This window comes from Sus scrofa, chromosome 3 (assembly GCF_054392235.1).
Source record: "Sus scrofa isolate SSC_HxYL_T2T_F1_AM1 chromosome 3, Sscrofa_HxYL_maternal_Yorkshire_Landrace_v2.0, whole genome shotgun sequence".
Classification (NCBI taxonomy): domain Eukaryota; kingdom Metazoa; phylum Chordata; class Mammalia; order Artiodactyla; family Suidae; genus Sus; species Sus scrofa.
Genome location: NC_139385.1, coordinates 108901268 through 108914712, shown reverse-complemented (window position 1 = coordinate 108914712; position 13445 = coordinate 108901268). Strand labels below are relative to the sequence as shown.

Below are 13445 nucleotides of genomic sequence, written 5' to 3'. Positions count from 1 at the left end.
GCTGCAGCATGTGAAAGTCCCCGAGCCAAGGTTCAAACTCTCACCACAGCAGCAACCTTGGCCACTACAGTAACAACGCAGAATCCTTAACCCATTGCACTACAAGGGACCTTTTTTTTTTTTTTTTTTAATGATTTAAAACTTTTTTTAATGAAAAATATATACCTTAGTGTAGAAGATCTACTTTTCATGTAATCTTACTGATTCTTATCCAAATTAACCTTGCTAGTAAATAAAAGAGAAAAACTTACTGATGTTTAATTTTTATGAAGCATTTATCAAAAATTTTTATCTCAGTGTATTCCATTATAAACAGATTGGAATAAAAATAAACTATCTTCTTAGGCAAAATTTTTTCATATAAAAAAATTCTTTTTTCTTTTTATGACCTCACATGTGGCATATGGAAGTTCTCAGGCTAGGGGTTGAATCCAAGCTGCAGCTGAGGCCTACGCCACAGGCACAGCAACACCAGATCCAAGCCGCATCTGGGACCTGTGCTGTAGCTTGCAGCAGTGCTGGATCCTTAACCTACTGAGCAAGGCCAGAGATTGAACCTGTATCCTCCCAGAGACAACACTGGGTCCTTAACCTGCTGAGTCAAATAGGAACTCCATCATGTAAAGTTTTATAATTAAACTCAACTAACTTGGAGTTATGATTTTTGAAAGCCTTATAAAGAAAAGCTGTAGATTCAAAAATAGAGGCAAATCCAATTCACCATGAATTTTTCCATCATAGAAACATTTGAAATCAGCCCCTTTTTTGTCTGTGTAAATAAATGGTTGCTTTCATGGTTTTATTTAAGAGGTTTCTCCTGTATCCAACATCTCTCCAAGCCAGGATTCTGCTGCTGGGGATTCATTCTTCAGTCTCAACTTCCCGTACTTTTCCATAAAAATGAAAGTTATTCCCATGAGAAATTACCTTTTAAACTAATCTATATGAAAGTTTGATATTAGCTTATCAGATTTTTTTCAAATTTACCTGAAGGGGGTAGGGAGTGGGGAACCTAGGTCATCCTGAGAGCACTAATCATAGGGGAATTTGGTGAAAGGAGGAGTTCCTGTTGTGGCTCAGTGGAAACGAATCTGACTGGCATCCATGAGGACGCAGGTTCGATCCCTGGCCTTGCTCAGTGGGTTAAGGATCTGGTGTTGCTGTGTCTGTGGTGTAGGCTGGCAGTCACAGTTCCAATTTGACCCCTAGCCTGGGAACCTCCATATGCTACAAAGAGGACAAGGTGTGGACAGCTGTGAGAGGGGAGTCACAAAACCACAGTTTCACCGCAGTGGCGAGTGGGTCCCCCAGTGGTGCCTAGGACTGGCTCAAGGAGAGCTTTATCTTGGGAGGATGATACACTGTTTATATTTTTTTCTTTTGTGTTTTTGTTCTTTCCTTTTTTTTAGGCAGCTGTGCCAGCGACTGTCAACCAGATGGATGGCCCTCCGGGGACACAGTGCTACAGATTGTGTGCGAATTTATTTGACAGTAGCCCGGAAGTGGCCATTCTTCGGTGCCAAGTTGTTTCTTGCAAAAGTAAGGATGAGTGGGGGAGCTATTCAGTTCAGTAAAATACCAAGTCTTAACAGTAACCCCAGGCTTAGTATATTTGGTTTTTTAAAAGAAAATAAGGGTGTTCCCATCCTGGCTCAGTGGTAACGAACCCAACTAGTTCCATCCCTGGCCTCACTCAGTGGATTAAGGACCCAGTGTTGCCATGAGCTGTGGTATAGGTCCCAGACATGGCTTAGATCTGGCGTTTCTGTGGCTGTAGTGTAGGCCAGCAGTTGCAGCTCTGATTCGACCCCTAGCCTGGAAACTTCCATGTGCCACAGGTGCAGCCCTAAAAAAGACAAAAGGAAAGAAGGACATTTCTAACAATTTAAAGAAAATGATGAAGATCCACTAAGGAAAGGGTAGGAAAGCCATCAGTGTCTCTATATTTTCCCCTCTTCTCCACTTCCCCCTACCTTAAATCATTTCCTACTTTCATTATGATTAATCATTACACTGAAGACAACATCCAGGCTGCTTTCTTCTCTTTATTCATTCATCTATTCACTCTTTTTCACCTTCACTCATTTGCTCAATTTTTTAACATTTATGAATTCTGTTTGCTAAACACTCAGCTAAGCTCTAGGGATAAATAAGCCCATGGCTTCAGATGCGTTGTGCTCAAATTTCCAGGAACCCACAACCAGTGTTGCAATAGGCCTGGAAACAACCACTGTGTGGTGAATATTGTTAAGGGTGACATGAACAGAGTGCTGCAGAAACACTGAGAAAGGAGAGATGAACCCTGCCGGGGGTTAGATTAAGTGGTTTGTCCAATTGCATCTGTTTATAAATGGCAGATTCAGGTCTCAAACCCAGGTCTCCTAAGATTAGATTCACTGCTCTTTCTGTTATGCCTACTCCCTAGCTGAGATTTTTAATACGTTGTTGTTGTCTTTGCAAATGTTGCATTGTATTTAGACTGAAAAGTGTTTCAGTAATTTTGCTTGGCAATTATCACATCGTGTATTTTCACGTCTTCATAGCCCATAACCCCATCATCACTTGGAAGTACTTTCATGTGGCTGGCTGTACATGAAGACGGTTTAAGCATCTTAGAATACAACTCCATGGTAAGATTAATCCTTAAGTTTTGCATTGAGTCAACTATTTCCATTGCTCAGTGTACCATAAACAAAAGGTAATGGTATCTTTTTCTTTTCTTTTTTGTCTTTTTAGGGCCACACGCACGGCATATGGAAGTTTCCAGGCTATGGGTAGAATCAGAGCTGGAGCTGCCAGCCTACATCATAGTAACAGCAATGCCACATCCGGGCCGCATCTACAACCTACACCACAGCTCCATGAAAACACTGGATCCTTAACCCACTGAGCAAGGCTAGGGGTCCAACCTGCATCCTCATGGATACTAGTCGGGTTTGTTACCGCTGAGCCATGATGGGAACTCCGTGGGTAATGATATCTTAATCTGATTTTTCTCATACACAGAAAACATTCTTCCTAATACTATATAATGAATAGTCATTTTACAAATGCAACCATGATTACAATTTAATCTTTTATTTATTTATTTATTTTTCTTTTTTTTTAAATTTTCCCACTGTACAGCAAGGGGGTCAGGTTATCCTTACATGTATACATTACAATTAGATTTTTTCCCCCACCCTTTCTTCTATTGCAACATGAGTATCTAGACATAGTTCTCAATGCTATTCAGCAGGATCTCCTTGTAAATCTGTTCTAAGTTGTGTCTGATAAGCCCAAGCTCCCGATCCCTCCCACTCCCTCCCCCTCCCATCAGGCAACCACAAGTCTTTTCTCCAAGTCCATGATTTTCTTTTCTGAGGAGATGTTCATTTGTGCTGGATATTAGATTCCAGTTATAAGTGATATCATATGGTATTTGTCTTTGTCTGTCTGGCTCATTTCACTCAGTATGAGATTCTCTAGTTCCATCCATGTTGCTGCAAATGGCATTATGTCATTCTTTTTTATGGCTGAGTAGTATTCCATTGTGTGTGTGTGTATATATATATATATATATATATATATACCACTTCTTCCGAATCCAATCATCTGTCGATGGACATTTAGGTTGTTTCCATGTCCTGGCTATTGTGAATAGTGCTGCAATGAACATGCAGGTGCATGTGTCTCTTTTAAGCAGAGCTTTGTCCGGATAGATGCCCAAGAGTGGGATTGCAGGGTCATATGGAAGTTCTATGTATAGATTTCTAAGGTATCTCCAAACTGTTCTCCATAGTGGCTGTACCAGTTTACATTCCCACCAGCAGTGCAGGAGGGTTCCCTTTTCTCCACAGCCCCTCCAGCACTTGTTATTTGTGGATTTATTAATGATGGCCATTCTGACTGGTGTGAGGTGGTATCTCATGGTAGTTTTGATTTGCATTTCTCTTATAATCAGCGATGTTGAGCATTTTTTCATGTGTTTGCTGGCCATCTGTATATCTTCTTTGGAGAAATGTCTATTCAGGTCTTTTGCCCATTTTTCCATTGATTGACTGGCTTTTTTGCTGTTGGGTTGTATAAGTTGTTTATATATTCTAGAGATGAAGCCCTTGTCAGTTGCATCATTTGAAACTATTTTCTCCCATTCTGTAAGTTGTCTTTTTGTTTTCTTTTGGGTTTCCTTTGCTGTGGAAAAGCTTTTCAGTTTGATGAGGTCCCATGGCTTTATTTTTGCTCTAATTTCGATTGCTTTGGGAGACTGACCTGAGAAAATATTCATGATGTTGATGTCCGAGAGTGTTTTGCCTATGTTTTCTTCTAGGAGTTTGATGGTGTCCTGTCGTATATTTAAGTCTTTCAGCCATTTGGAGTTTATTTTTGTGCATGGTGTGAGGGTGTGTTCTAGTTTCATTGCTTTGCATGCAGCTGTCCAGGTTTCCCAGCAATGCTTGCTGAATAGACTTTCTTTTTCCCATTTGATGTTCTTGCCTCCCTTGTCAAAGATTAATTGACCATAGGTGTCAGGGTTTATTTCCGGGTTCTCTATTCTGTTCCATTGGTCTGTCTGTCTGTTTTGGTACCAGTATCACACTGTTTTGATGACTGTGGCTTTGTAGTATTTCTTGAAGTCTGGGAGAGTTATGCCTCCTGCTTGGTTTTTGTTTCTCAGGATTGCTTTGGCGATTCTGAGTCTTTTGTGGTTCCATAAAAATGTTTGGATTGTTTGTTCTAGTTCTGTGAAAAATGTCATGGGTAGTTTGATAGGGATTGCATTGAATCTGTAGATTGCTTTGGGTAGTATGGCCATTTTCACAATATTGATTTTTCCAATCCAGGAACATGGAATATCTTTCCATTTCTTTACATCTTCTTTGATTTCTTTGATTAAAGTTTTAGAGTTCTCGGCCTTTACCTCCTTGGTCAGGTGTATTCCGAGGTATTTGATTTTGTGAGGTACAATTTTAAAAGGTATTGTATTTTTGTATTCCTTTTCTAATGTTTCATTGCTGGTATACAGAAATGCAACTGACTTCTGAATGTTAATCTTATATCCTGCTACTTTGCTGAATTTATTGATCAGTTCAAGGAGTTTTGGGGTTGAGTCCTTAGGGTTTTCTATGTATAGTCTCATGTCATCTGCATACAGTGACAGTTTTATCTCTTCTCTTCCTATATGGATGCCTTTTATTTCTTTTGTTTGTCTAATTGCTGTGGCTAAGACTTCCAAAACGATGTTGAAGAGCAGTGGTGAGAGTGGGCATCCCTGTTTTGTTCCAGATTTGAGTGAGAAGGCTTTCAGTTTTTCCACATTGAGTATTATATTTGCTGTGGGTTTATCATAAATGGCTTTGATTATATTCAGGAATGTTCCCTCTATACCCACTTTGGCGAGGGTCTTGATCATGAATGGATGTTGGACTTTGTCAAATGCTTTTTCTGCATCTATTGAGATGATCATATGATTTTTGACTTTTCTTTTGTTAATGTGGTGTATGATGCTGATTGATTTGCATATGTTGAACTATCCTTGTGAACCTGGGATGAACCCAACCTGGTCATGGTGTATAATTTCTTTGGTATGTTGTTGGATTCGGTTGGCTAAGATTTTGTTGAGAATTTTTGCATCTATATTCATCAATGATATTGGCCGATAGTTTTCTTTTTTGGTGGTATCTCTGTCTGGTTTTGGAATGAGGGTGATGGTGGCATCATAGAATGTCTTTGGGAGTATTCCTTCTTCTTCAACCTTTTGAAAGTAGTTAGCAAAGTTTAAGTTCAGCTTCACTAAGGCTTCTAAAACAATTTCTATGATTTCCCATAATATCTCTTATCCGTTCACTTGTATTATACAGTATCTTTTCATATTTAAATATAAGTCAAATAATACTTTCTATATATTAATTTATCTTAAATTTATTTTCTGTCATATTTTATATGTATCAGACTACTCAAAAAGAATTTTTTGGGAGTTGCCATTGTGGTTCAATGGGTTAAGAACCCACTATTATCCATGAGGTTATGGGTTTGATCTCTGTCTTTCTCCATGGGCTAAGGATCCAGCATTTCTGCAGGCTGTGGCATAGGTCTGCAGATGCAGCTTGGATCTGAAGTTGCTGTTGCTATGACATAGGCCAGCAGCTGCAGGTCTGATTCAACCCCTAGCCTGGGAACTTGCATATGCCATGGGTGTGGCCCTAAAAAGACACACACAAAAAAATTTTTTTAGGAGTTCCTGCTGTGGCACAGTGGGTTACAAATACAACTGCAGTGGCTTTGGTAGCGGCAGAGGCATGGGTTTGATCCCCGGCCCAGCACAGTGGGTTAATGGATCCAGCATTGCAGCAGCTGCAGTGTAGGTCACAGCTGCGTCTCAGATTCAATTTCTGGCCCAGGAACTTCCATATGCCTCATGTATGGCCATACCAAAAGAAAAAAAAAATTTTTTTTTTAACCTAATGGACAGAGCTTGCAAAATTCATTTGGTAGGTGTAGTGAGCTCTCCTTCCTGTGGTTATAGTCAGGATCACTGGGAATTTCTTGTCCTTAATTGTTGCAGTAACTGTTTCTCCTTATAATTGCTGAAAAACTTCTTTGAAGGTGTTTATATTTCCTGAATGCCTTTCAGTTCTTGAAAAGATAATCTGAAGTTACATTATAAAGTCAGTGACTTAAAGTCACCAGAAGTCGTACACCATCATGAGCTACCTTAGCTCAGTAAACCAGTGCCCTAGATCCCAGGAGATGGACATACAGGCCAGGACGTAGGCACTGCTGGGCTGCAGTACTGAAGGCGTGCAGTGCGAAATGTTCTGCTTCGTGTCTCCAGGCTAATCATCAGATAGATATGCAGAGTCCTTTATTTTTAGGCTCTACATCTTTGAGTTAAATTTTTAAAATTGTTTTAGTAACACATTGGGAAAAATATTTGCTGCAAATATGACAAAGGGTTGATATCTTTTCTGAACATGGATGTCTTATTAAATAGTAAGGAAACTATGAACACATCAATAGACAGATGGGCCAAGGCAACTCAGAAGAAATACAGATAATTAAATAAATGCATTTAAAAATGTTAATCTTAGTGACAATCAAATAAATTCTGTTTAAAACAGTGAGATTCTGGAGTTGCTATTGTGGTTCAGTGGTTAGGAACCCGACTAGTATCCATGAGGACTCAGGTTCGATCCCTGACCTTGCTCAGGAGGTTAAGGATCCGGGGTTAAGTGAACTGTGGTGTAGGTTGCAGACTCGGCTCAGATCTGGCATTACTGTGACTGTGGTGTAGGCTGGCAGCTACAGCTGCAATTTGACCCCTAGCCTGGAAACCTCCTATGCTGTGGGTGCAGCCCTAAAAAGACAAAAAACAAAAAAACAGTGAGATTCTACTTTTCACCAATCAGGTTGGCAGAGGATTTTTTTGTTTGTTTGTTTTTTTGTCGTTTTAGGGCTGCACCCATAGCATATGGAGGTACCCAGACTAGGAGTCTAATCAGAACTGTAGCCACCGGCCTACACCACAGCCACAGCAACACCAGATTTGAGCAGCGTCTGCGACCTACACCACAGCTCACGGCAATGCCGGATCCTTAACCCACTGAGCGAGGCCAGGGATTGAACCTGCAGCCTCATGGTTCCTAGTCAGATTTGTTTCCTCTGTGCCAAGACCGGAATTCCCAGGTTGGCAGAGATTCTAAAGAATAATGATATTCAGTGTTTAGCAAGACAGTGATGCTGGGAATATAAACAGGTATAACCTCTCAATTTGGAAAATTTCAAAATTTTCCTTACATTTTTTTAGATGGCAATTTCAGTTGTTGAGGTTTATAACCAAAGAAATAATTTAGGTATATGTAATATGAAATATGTCCCAAAATATTCACTGGAGTATGGCTTAAGATAGTAACAAATTACAAAAAGATTTAAATATTCTTCATTAGGATATTAGTTAAGTAATGTCTATAAAATCTAAATGCCTATAAAATCATTTAAAATGTTAGACAAGTACATTTCTTATCATGGAAAGATGCTCATAACATGTTAAGCTAAAAGGAGCAGATGTTAAAAAAAAGCAGCAGTATGCGTGATACTGTTTATGTTTATATATATATCAAAATCTATTTGTCAGTTGAACTTAATGGATTTGACAGCATTTGAACATTTTTTACCTTAAAAAGCATCAGTTTCATACCGTTCAACCTAATGTATAGATAGATAGGTAGATTATCTTAAAGGACAAATACAAATACAGAAACTATGTAAATAGTTTCTGGTGCATGGCAAGTTCAAGTTTTGCTTTTAAGAACTTTATGAAATTTTTTAAAAAATGTCTTTGATTCACAGTTGGTTGCCTGTATTAGCACTTTATTGATGATATATGTGATTAATTATCTCTCACCTTTCTTTGAAAATGAAGATTGGGAGTTCCCATTGTGGCTCAGCGGAAATGAGCCCAACTAGTATCCATGAGGATGCAGGTTCAATCCCTGGCCTTGCTCAGTGGTTAAGGATCCGGTGTTGCCATGAGCTGTGGTGAAGCTCCCAGATGCAGCTTGGATGTGGTGTGGCTGTGGCTGTGGCGTAGGCTGGCAGCTATAGCTTTGATTTCAGCCCTAGCTGGACAACATCCATATGCCACACCTGCAGCCCTAAAAACAACCAAATAAATAAATAAAATGAAAATGAAGATGGTATAATACATTTACTTTTTCTTTTCTTTGAAGAGGTTAATAGTCAGCCATGTGTACAAGAGTCTAATGACCTTTGGAGGTTATCAAGATGATTTTATGATAGTCATTAACAATACACATTCAAAGGACAAACCAACAGAGAAATTACTTTTTGCCATGGCAAAACCCAAGGTGAGTAGAAGCCTTTCTGCTAACTTTTTTATGCTAGTTTTTCTTTCCCATACTAAAATGTTTATTGTGGAAAGACTAAGTTCCTGATGGGAAAACAGACTTCACTTATAATCAAACAACAACTATAGGTCCAAATTCTGGCGTACCTCATTTTTCTAAGCCTTGGTTTCTTCCTATAAAATATGGTATGGTGCTACCTATTTTCTTTTCTTTTTTTTTTTTTTTTTTTTTTTGGTGGGGGAGTTTAAAATTAAATGAAGGAGCTGTGAAATATTTAGCCCAGTGCCTAGTATACAGACAGTTCAAAATAAGTGGTCATGGCATAAGCTGTTGTTTTCAGGTACTTTATTCAATCATCTTATTTGCTTGGAGTAATTTACTTTATGGACTCATTAGTGGGAAGAATGAGGTTTTATAATTAAAACATACCTGTTTCTTTACTATTCTTAGCAAACTAAAGTCTCGAAAAGCAATAAATCAAAGGGCTATATTCTAACATATAATTCCAATTTTAGAAAAAAAATTAATTTTTCTAAAACTTTAACTGTCTTAATGCCATATGATATCACTTATATGTGGGAACTAAAATATGGCACAAATGAACCAATCTGTAAAACAGAAACAGACTCACAGACATAGAGAACAGACTTGCGGTTGCCTAGGGGGAGGGAGAGGGGTGGACTGGGGGTTTGGGGTTAGTGCACACAAACTATTACATTTAGAATGGATAGACAATTAACTGTCTTAAAATTTGTTAACTAAAAGAAAACCTTTTTTAGAATTTGAAGCTTTAAAAGTGGCATATATATTTTTTAATTAAATCTATACTTAAGCAAAGGCAGATAGTGAGTGCAGAAGATCATGGCACACTCAGTGCCTTAGTTTAAATATAGAGTGGATTGGATCCCATGTTGCTGTGGCTACAGTGTAGGTCGGTGGCTACAGCTCCGATTCGACCCCTAGCCTGGGAACCTCCATATGCTGCGGGAGCGCCCCAAGAAATGGCAAAAAGACAAAAAATAATAAATAAATAAATATTGAGTTGATATAATATACTGAATTTCTTACTCATATATTCACAGACATGGCTTTAAAATAACGGATAGAATCATACTGCTGTCACATATTCTAATGTTGCCACTAAATTTGAAATTTTGTTTCAAGTATCATTTTTTTCTGCTGGTTTAAGTAATGGAAAAATATACTGAACATGCAAGTACAAGTTGACCCTTGACGAACACAGGTATGAACTGCATGGGTCCAGTCACATAAGGATTTTTTTTCAATAGTAAAAACTATGTTACTACACCATCCAGCAGTTGGTTGAATCCAGGAATGCAGAACCGGAGAGACAAAGGAACAGAGGATAGAGGGCCACTGTCAAGTTAAGCTCAGAGTGTCAGAACCCCTGACCCCTGTATTGTTCAAAGGTCAACTGTATTTGACTGATTTGATTATAAGGGAATTCTGGTAACCTGGCTACTTGCAAATGAAGACCACCCATGGCCAACTCTTCAACCTCTTTTGAAAGTGATGAGAACTTCTCAGAAGAATCACAATTCTATTTTTCTTGTTTTAGATTCTTGAAATCACTCTTTTGATCGCCAGCTACATAAACAACTTCTATCAACAAAAGGCAGTTCACCACCTCTCTGCTCCAGCGCTGCTCTCAGCTCGGACCCGGGGCCCCCAAGCCAGGGTGATGGGAAGCCAGCCCCTTCTATCAAGCAGCAGACCAACGAAAGGCCCCACTTTACTCTGAAAGTTTGGGAGTCTGAACTTTGACTTCCTGTCCTCTAAGCAATGGCTGCATCAGCTCCAAATAAGTTCATTTGCATCCTGGCAGCGTGGCACCCACACAGCAGTATTCCATTCTTTAAAAATAATGGAAGTTAATCTCTTTTATTTGATTCATAAATATTCAGATGAATGTGAATACTAAAACCTAAACACAGATTTTTCCCACATACTGATTTTCTCTTAGATTAAATGGGTTAGAATTTGTAATTTTTTTCCATCACCTTCTTCCTTGCCATCAGAGAGATCATGCGATATGGCTTTGTTCTCTTTAAAAAAAAAAAAAAAAAAAATTCCAGTAATCTTTAGCAAAGGAGATTCAAGGGAGTTTTGCCAAACTCTCATTTGGCAAACCACTTGGTTATTTGTAAATGCTCGCTGCCAAAAAATTAAGTACTGTAATTAAATGTGATTTTAATTAATGATATGGTGTTTAGAAAGAAGTCGAGTATACAATTTAAGAAAAAGCTGCAGGGAGGTGTTGAAGGGTACATTTTTAGAGCAAATGCAGTAAGTCTTGTGGCCCTATGAATCATTGTGTGAGAAAACAGGAGCTAGATAACCAGAACCTCCTATGTGGGATTAGAAAGCATACCCTGTCACCTTTTCAGATCACTGGCGTGTAAAACTTAAAACGACACAGTAGATTCCTGACATTCCTTGGCTCTCAGCATAACCCAAGCTCAGTGGAATATTGCCCACATTTCATTGCATTGGTGCTGGGTCATCTTGACCTTGCTTTGTTCAATAATAATATCTTTGAAAACGAAGATAGTTAGTTCTTAAAGCTTCACCTCATACATACACTCCTGTTTAATTATGGTTTAAAAAGAAATTCCCCAAAATATTTTTAAAAGGAAAGCGAAAGTAACTCTTCTATCAAAGGAGGTAAATTTTAGTTGAAAGAGTCTAGAAATGTATTACTTTACTGGGTTACATGAGTGGTCAGTACATTCCAGTATGTGACAGAATAAAGTACTTATTATTCATGATAAAAATGAAACTGTGATAAGATATGAAAATTATATTGTAAAAATGTTTAATTGCAATAGTAATCATGAGTATACTTAATTTTATTTATGTGTAGAATATTTTATATTTATATTTTGGACATATATTTATCACTTTGGTATTTTTGGTAATTGACCAATTTGAAAAAGAAAAAGTTAGCTGCTGAATTAATTTGTTGGCAGAGCCTTCATGTTTTCTTTTTCGCTGCTTTCTCCCAATGGCTAGTACTGTTCTCTTACTAAGCCTTTTGAAAATTTTCCATCCCATGTTAGCATCCTTAGAAGGAGCAGAACTAAGAAATACACTGATCAAGTAAGATTTTTCTTTATTGGTAAGGACAAAAGTCAAAACCCCTATTGAAATATTTCCATTTACAATTTCCCTTAAATCTGTTGAGCCACAACTACTCACTGTGTAAGCAAATTAATTGTTGAGAAGAAACTGGTTACCAGTTTGGGGTGACTCTCAGGAGCCTTTTGGCTGAGATACAGTAGAGTTTCTGAGTTCCCAGAAAACTATTTAATAATAGTTAGTTGGTGAGCTGGAGGGTTGGCAGAGCTGTTACATATATGTGAAAACTTCATTCTCAGGCAATTGTTACTTCACCCTCTGGTAAGACTCCCCCCTAAGTCTTCTAATTTAAACAAGTGGTGAAGGCTTAGCTTAAACAGGAGTACCCTAGACTTGGCATTTATTTTTGATAGAGCAGAGATAAAATATTTTGATGGAAAGAAATCAATTTTCTGTAACTGATGATGTGAAAATTTTATTTTCTGGGAAATTGCTTATATAGCCATTTAAAAAATTCAAAGTATGTTATTATGATTGGTTACAAGAGAATAATGTTACGTGTTTAATTGTAATATTTGTCTCCTATCATTTTCTTCCCTTTCAATCATAATAAATGATTTACAAAACCCATTTCAAGCATTATCTTTTGAACAATCTTCAAGAAATACCTAATGTTTTCATTGTCAAAGCTGAGGTGTACTACTAGGGAAAATGGTAGTTATTACCTCCTTCTCTTGCACTCACGCTTCGTCTTCAGTGTTGCTTTGTTTTATCCATATAAAGGGAAGCTGTTTGGGCAAATGGTAATTTTCATATGTATGTCTGCATATCAACACACATATATAATATGTATAAATCATGAGGTTCTCCCTTGATTGCATAACAAGCTCCTTAATGGAGCTTATTTCAGATAGATGAGTTCATTGGTCTGTGTTCTAAAATTTTTATTATTTATTTGTTTAAGCCATGACCACAGCATGCGGAAGTTCCCGGGCCAGGGATCTAACCTGTGCCATAGCAGTGACTTGAGCCATAGCAGTGATAACGCTGGATCCTTAACCTGCTAGGCTACCAGGGAACTGCCTAAAATTTTATTTTAAATGTTCTGCATTTTCGTGTGTCTGTCCTTAAAGTCAGATACTACCAGAGCTTAGAAATAAATTTAACTCTGAATTTACAGGAAAAGTTAGTTACAACTTATAGTCTTGAAAAATGTGTTTATTAAGTGGTTGTTTGGACACTTTTTTTTTCCCCGCATGGGGAAAAAAATACATGGTAGCTGGGTTTCTGGAATAATACGTGTAACCCATAATTGTACTGAAGTATAATCCTGAAGAATTAACCACCATGGATAACCCTTTTTCTCTAGAAAAAGGCTTTAAATGTTCCTGGGAAGCCAGGAACACATTCACCCATCCACCCACCCCATCCCCAGCTGTCATGGAATCTGGACTTCCTCTCTGCAGAGTCTCTGGGCTGATTCCTGTAAAGCAAAGGTTT

At 38.1% G+C, this 13445-nt stretch overlaps 1 protein-coding gene across 13 annotated transcripts in view; it reads left to right on the top strand.

Moving 5' to 3' along the window:
• PLEKHH2 (pleckstrin homology, MyTH4 and FERM domain containing H2) overlaps positions 1-12575 on the top strand; it is a 126047-nt gene extending 113472 nt beyond the window's left edge. For 9 of the 13 annotated variants that reach the window (XR_014842053.1, XR_014842050.1, XR_014842047.1 and 6 more), the window contains 4 exons: positions 1410-1539; positions 2544-2630; positions 8709-8846; positions 10426-12575. Coding sequence is in view for 4 of the 13 variants with exons in the window: in XM_021087574.2 (XP_020943233.1) it covers positions 1410-1539; positions 2544-2630; positions 8709-8846; positions 10426-10608 (538 nt within the window). In the remaining 9 variants the exon portion in view is untranslated. The remainder of the gene's footprint in view (positions 1-1409; positions 1540-2543; positions 2631-8708; positions 8847-10425) is intronic. The other 4 variants (XR_014842054.1, XR_014842055.1, XR_014842052.1 and 1 more) reach the window with 1 other exon arrangement.
• The last annotated feature ends 870 nt before the right edge of the window (positions 12576-13445 follow it).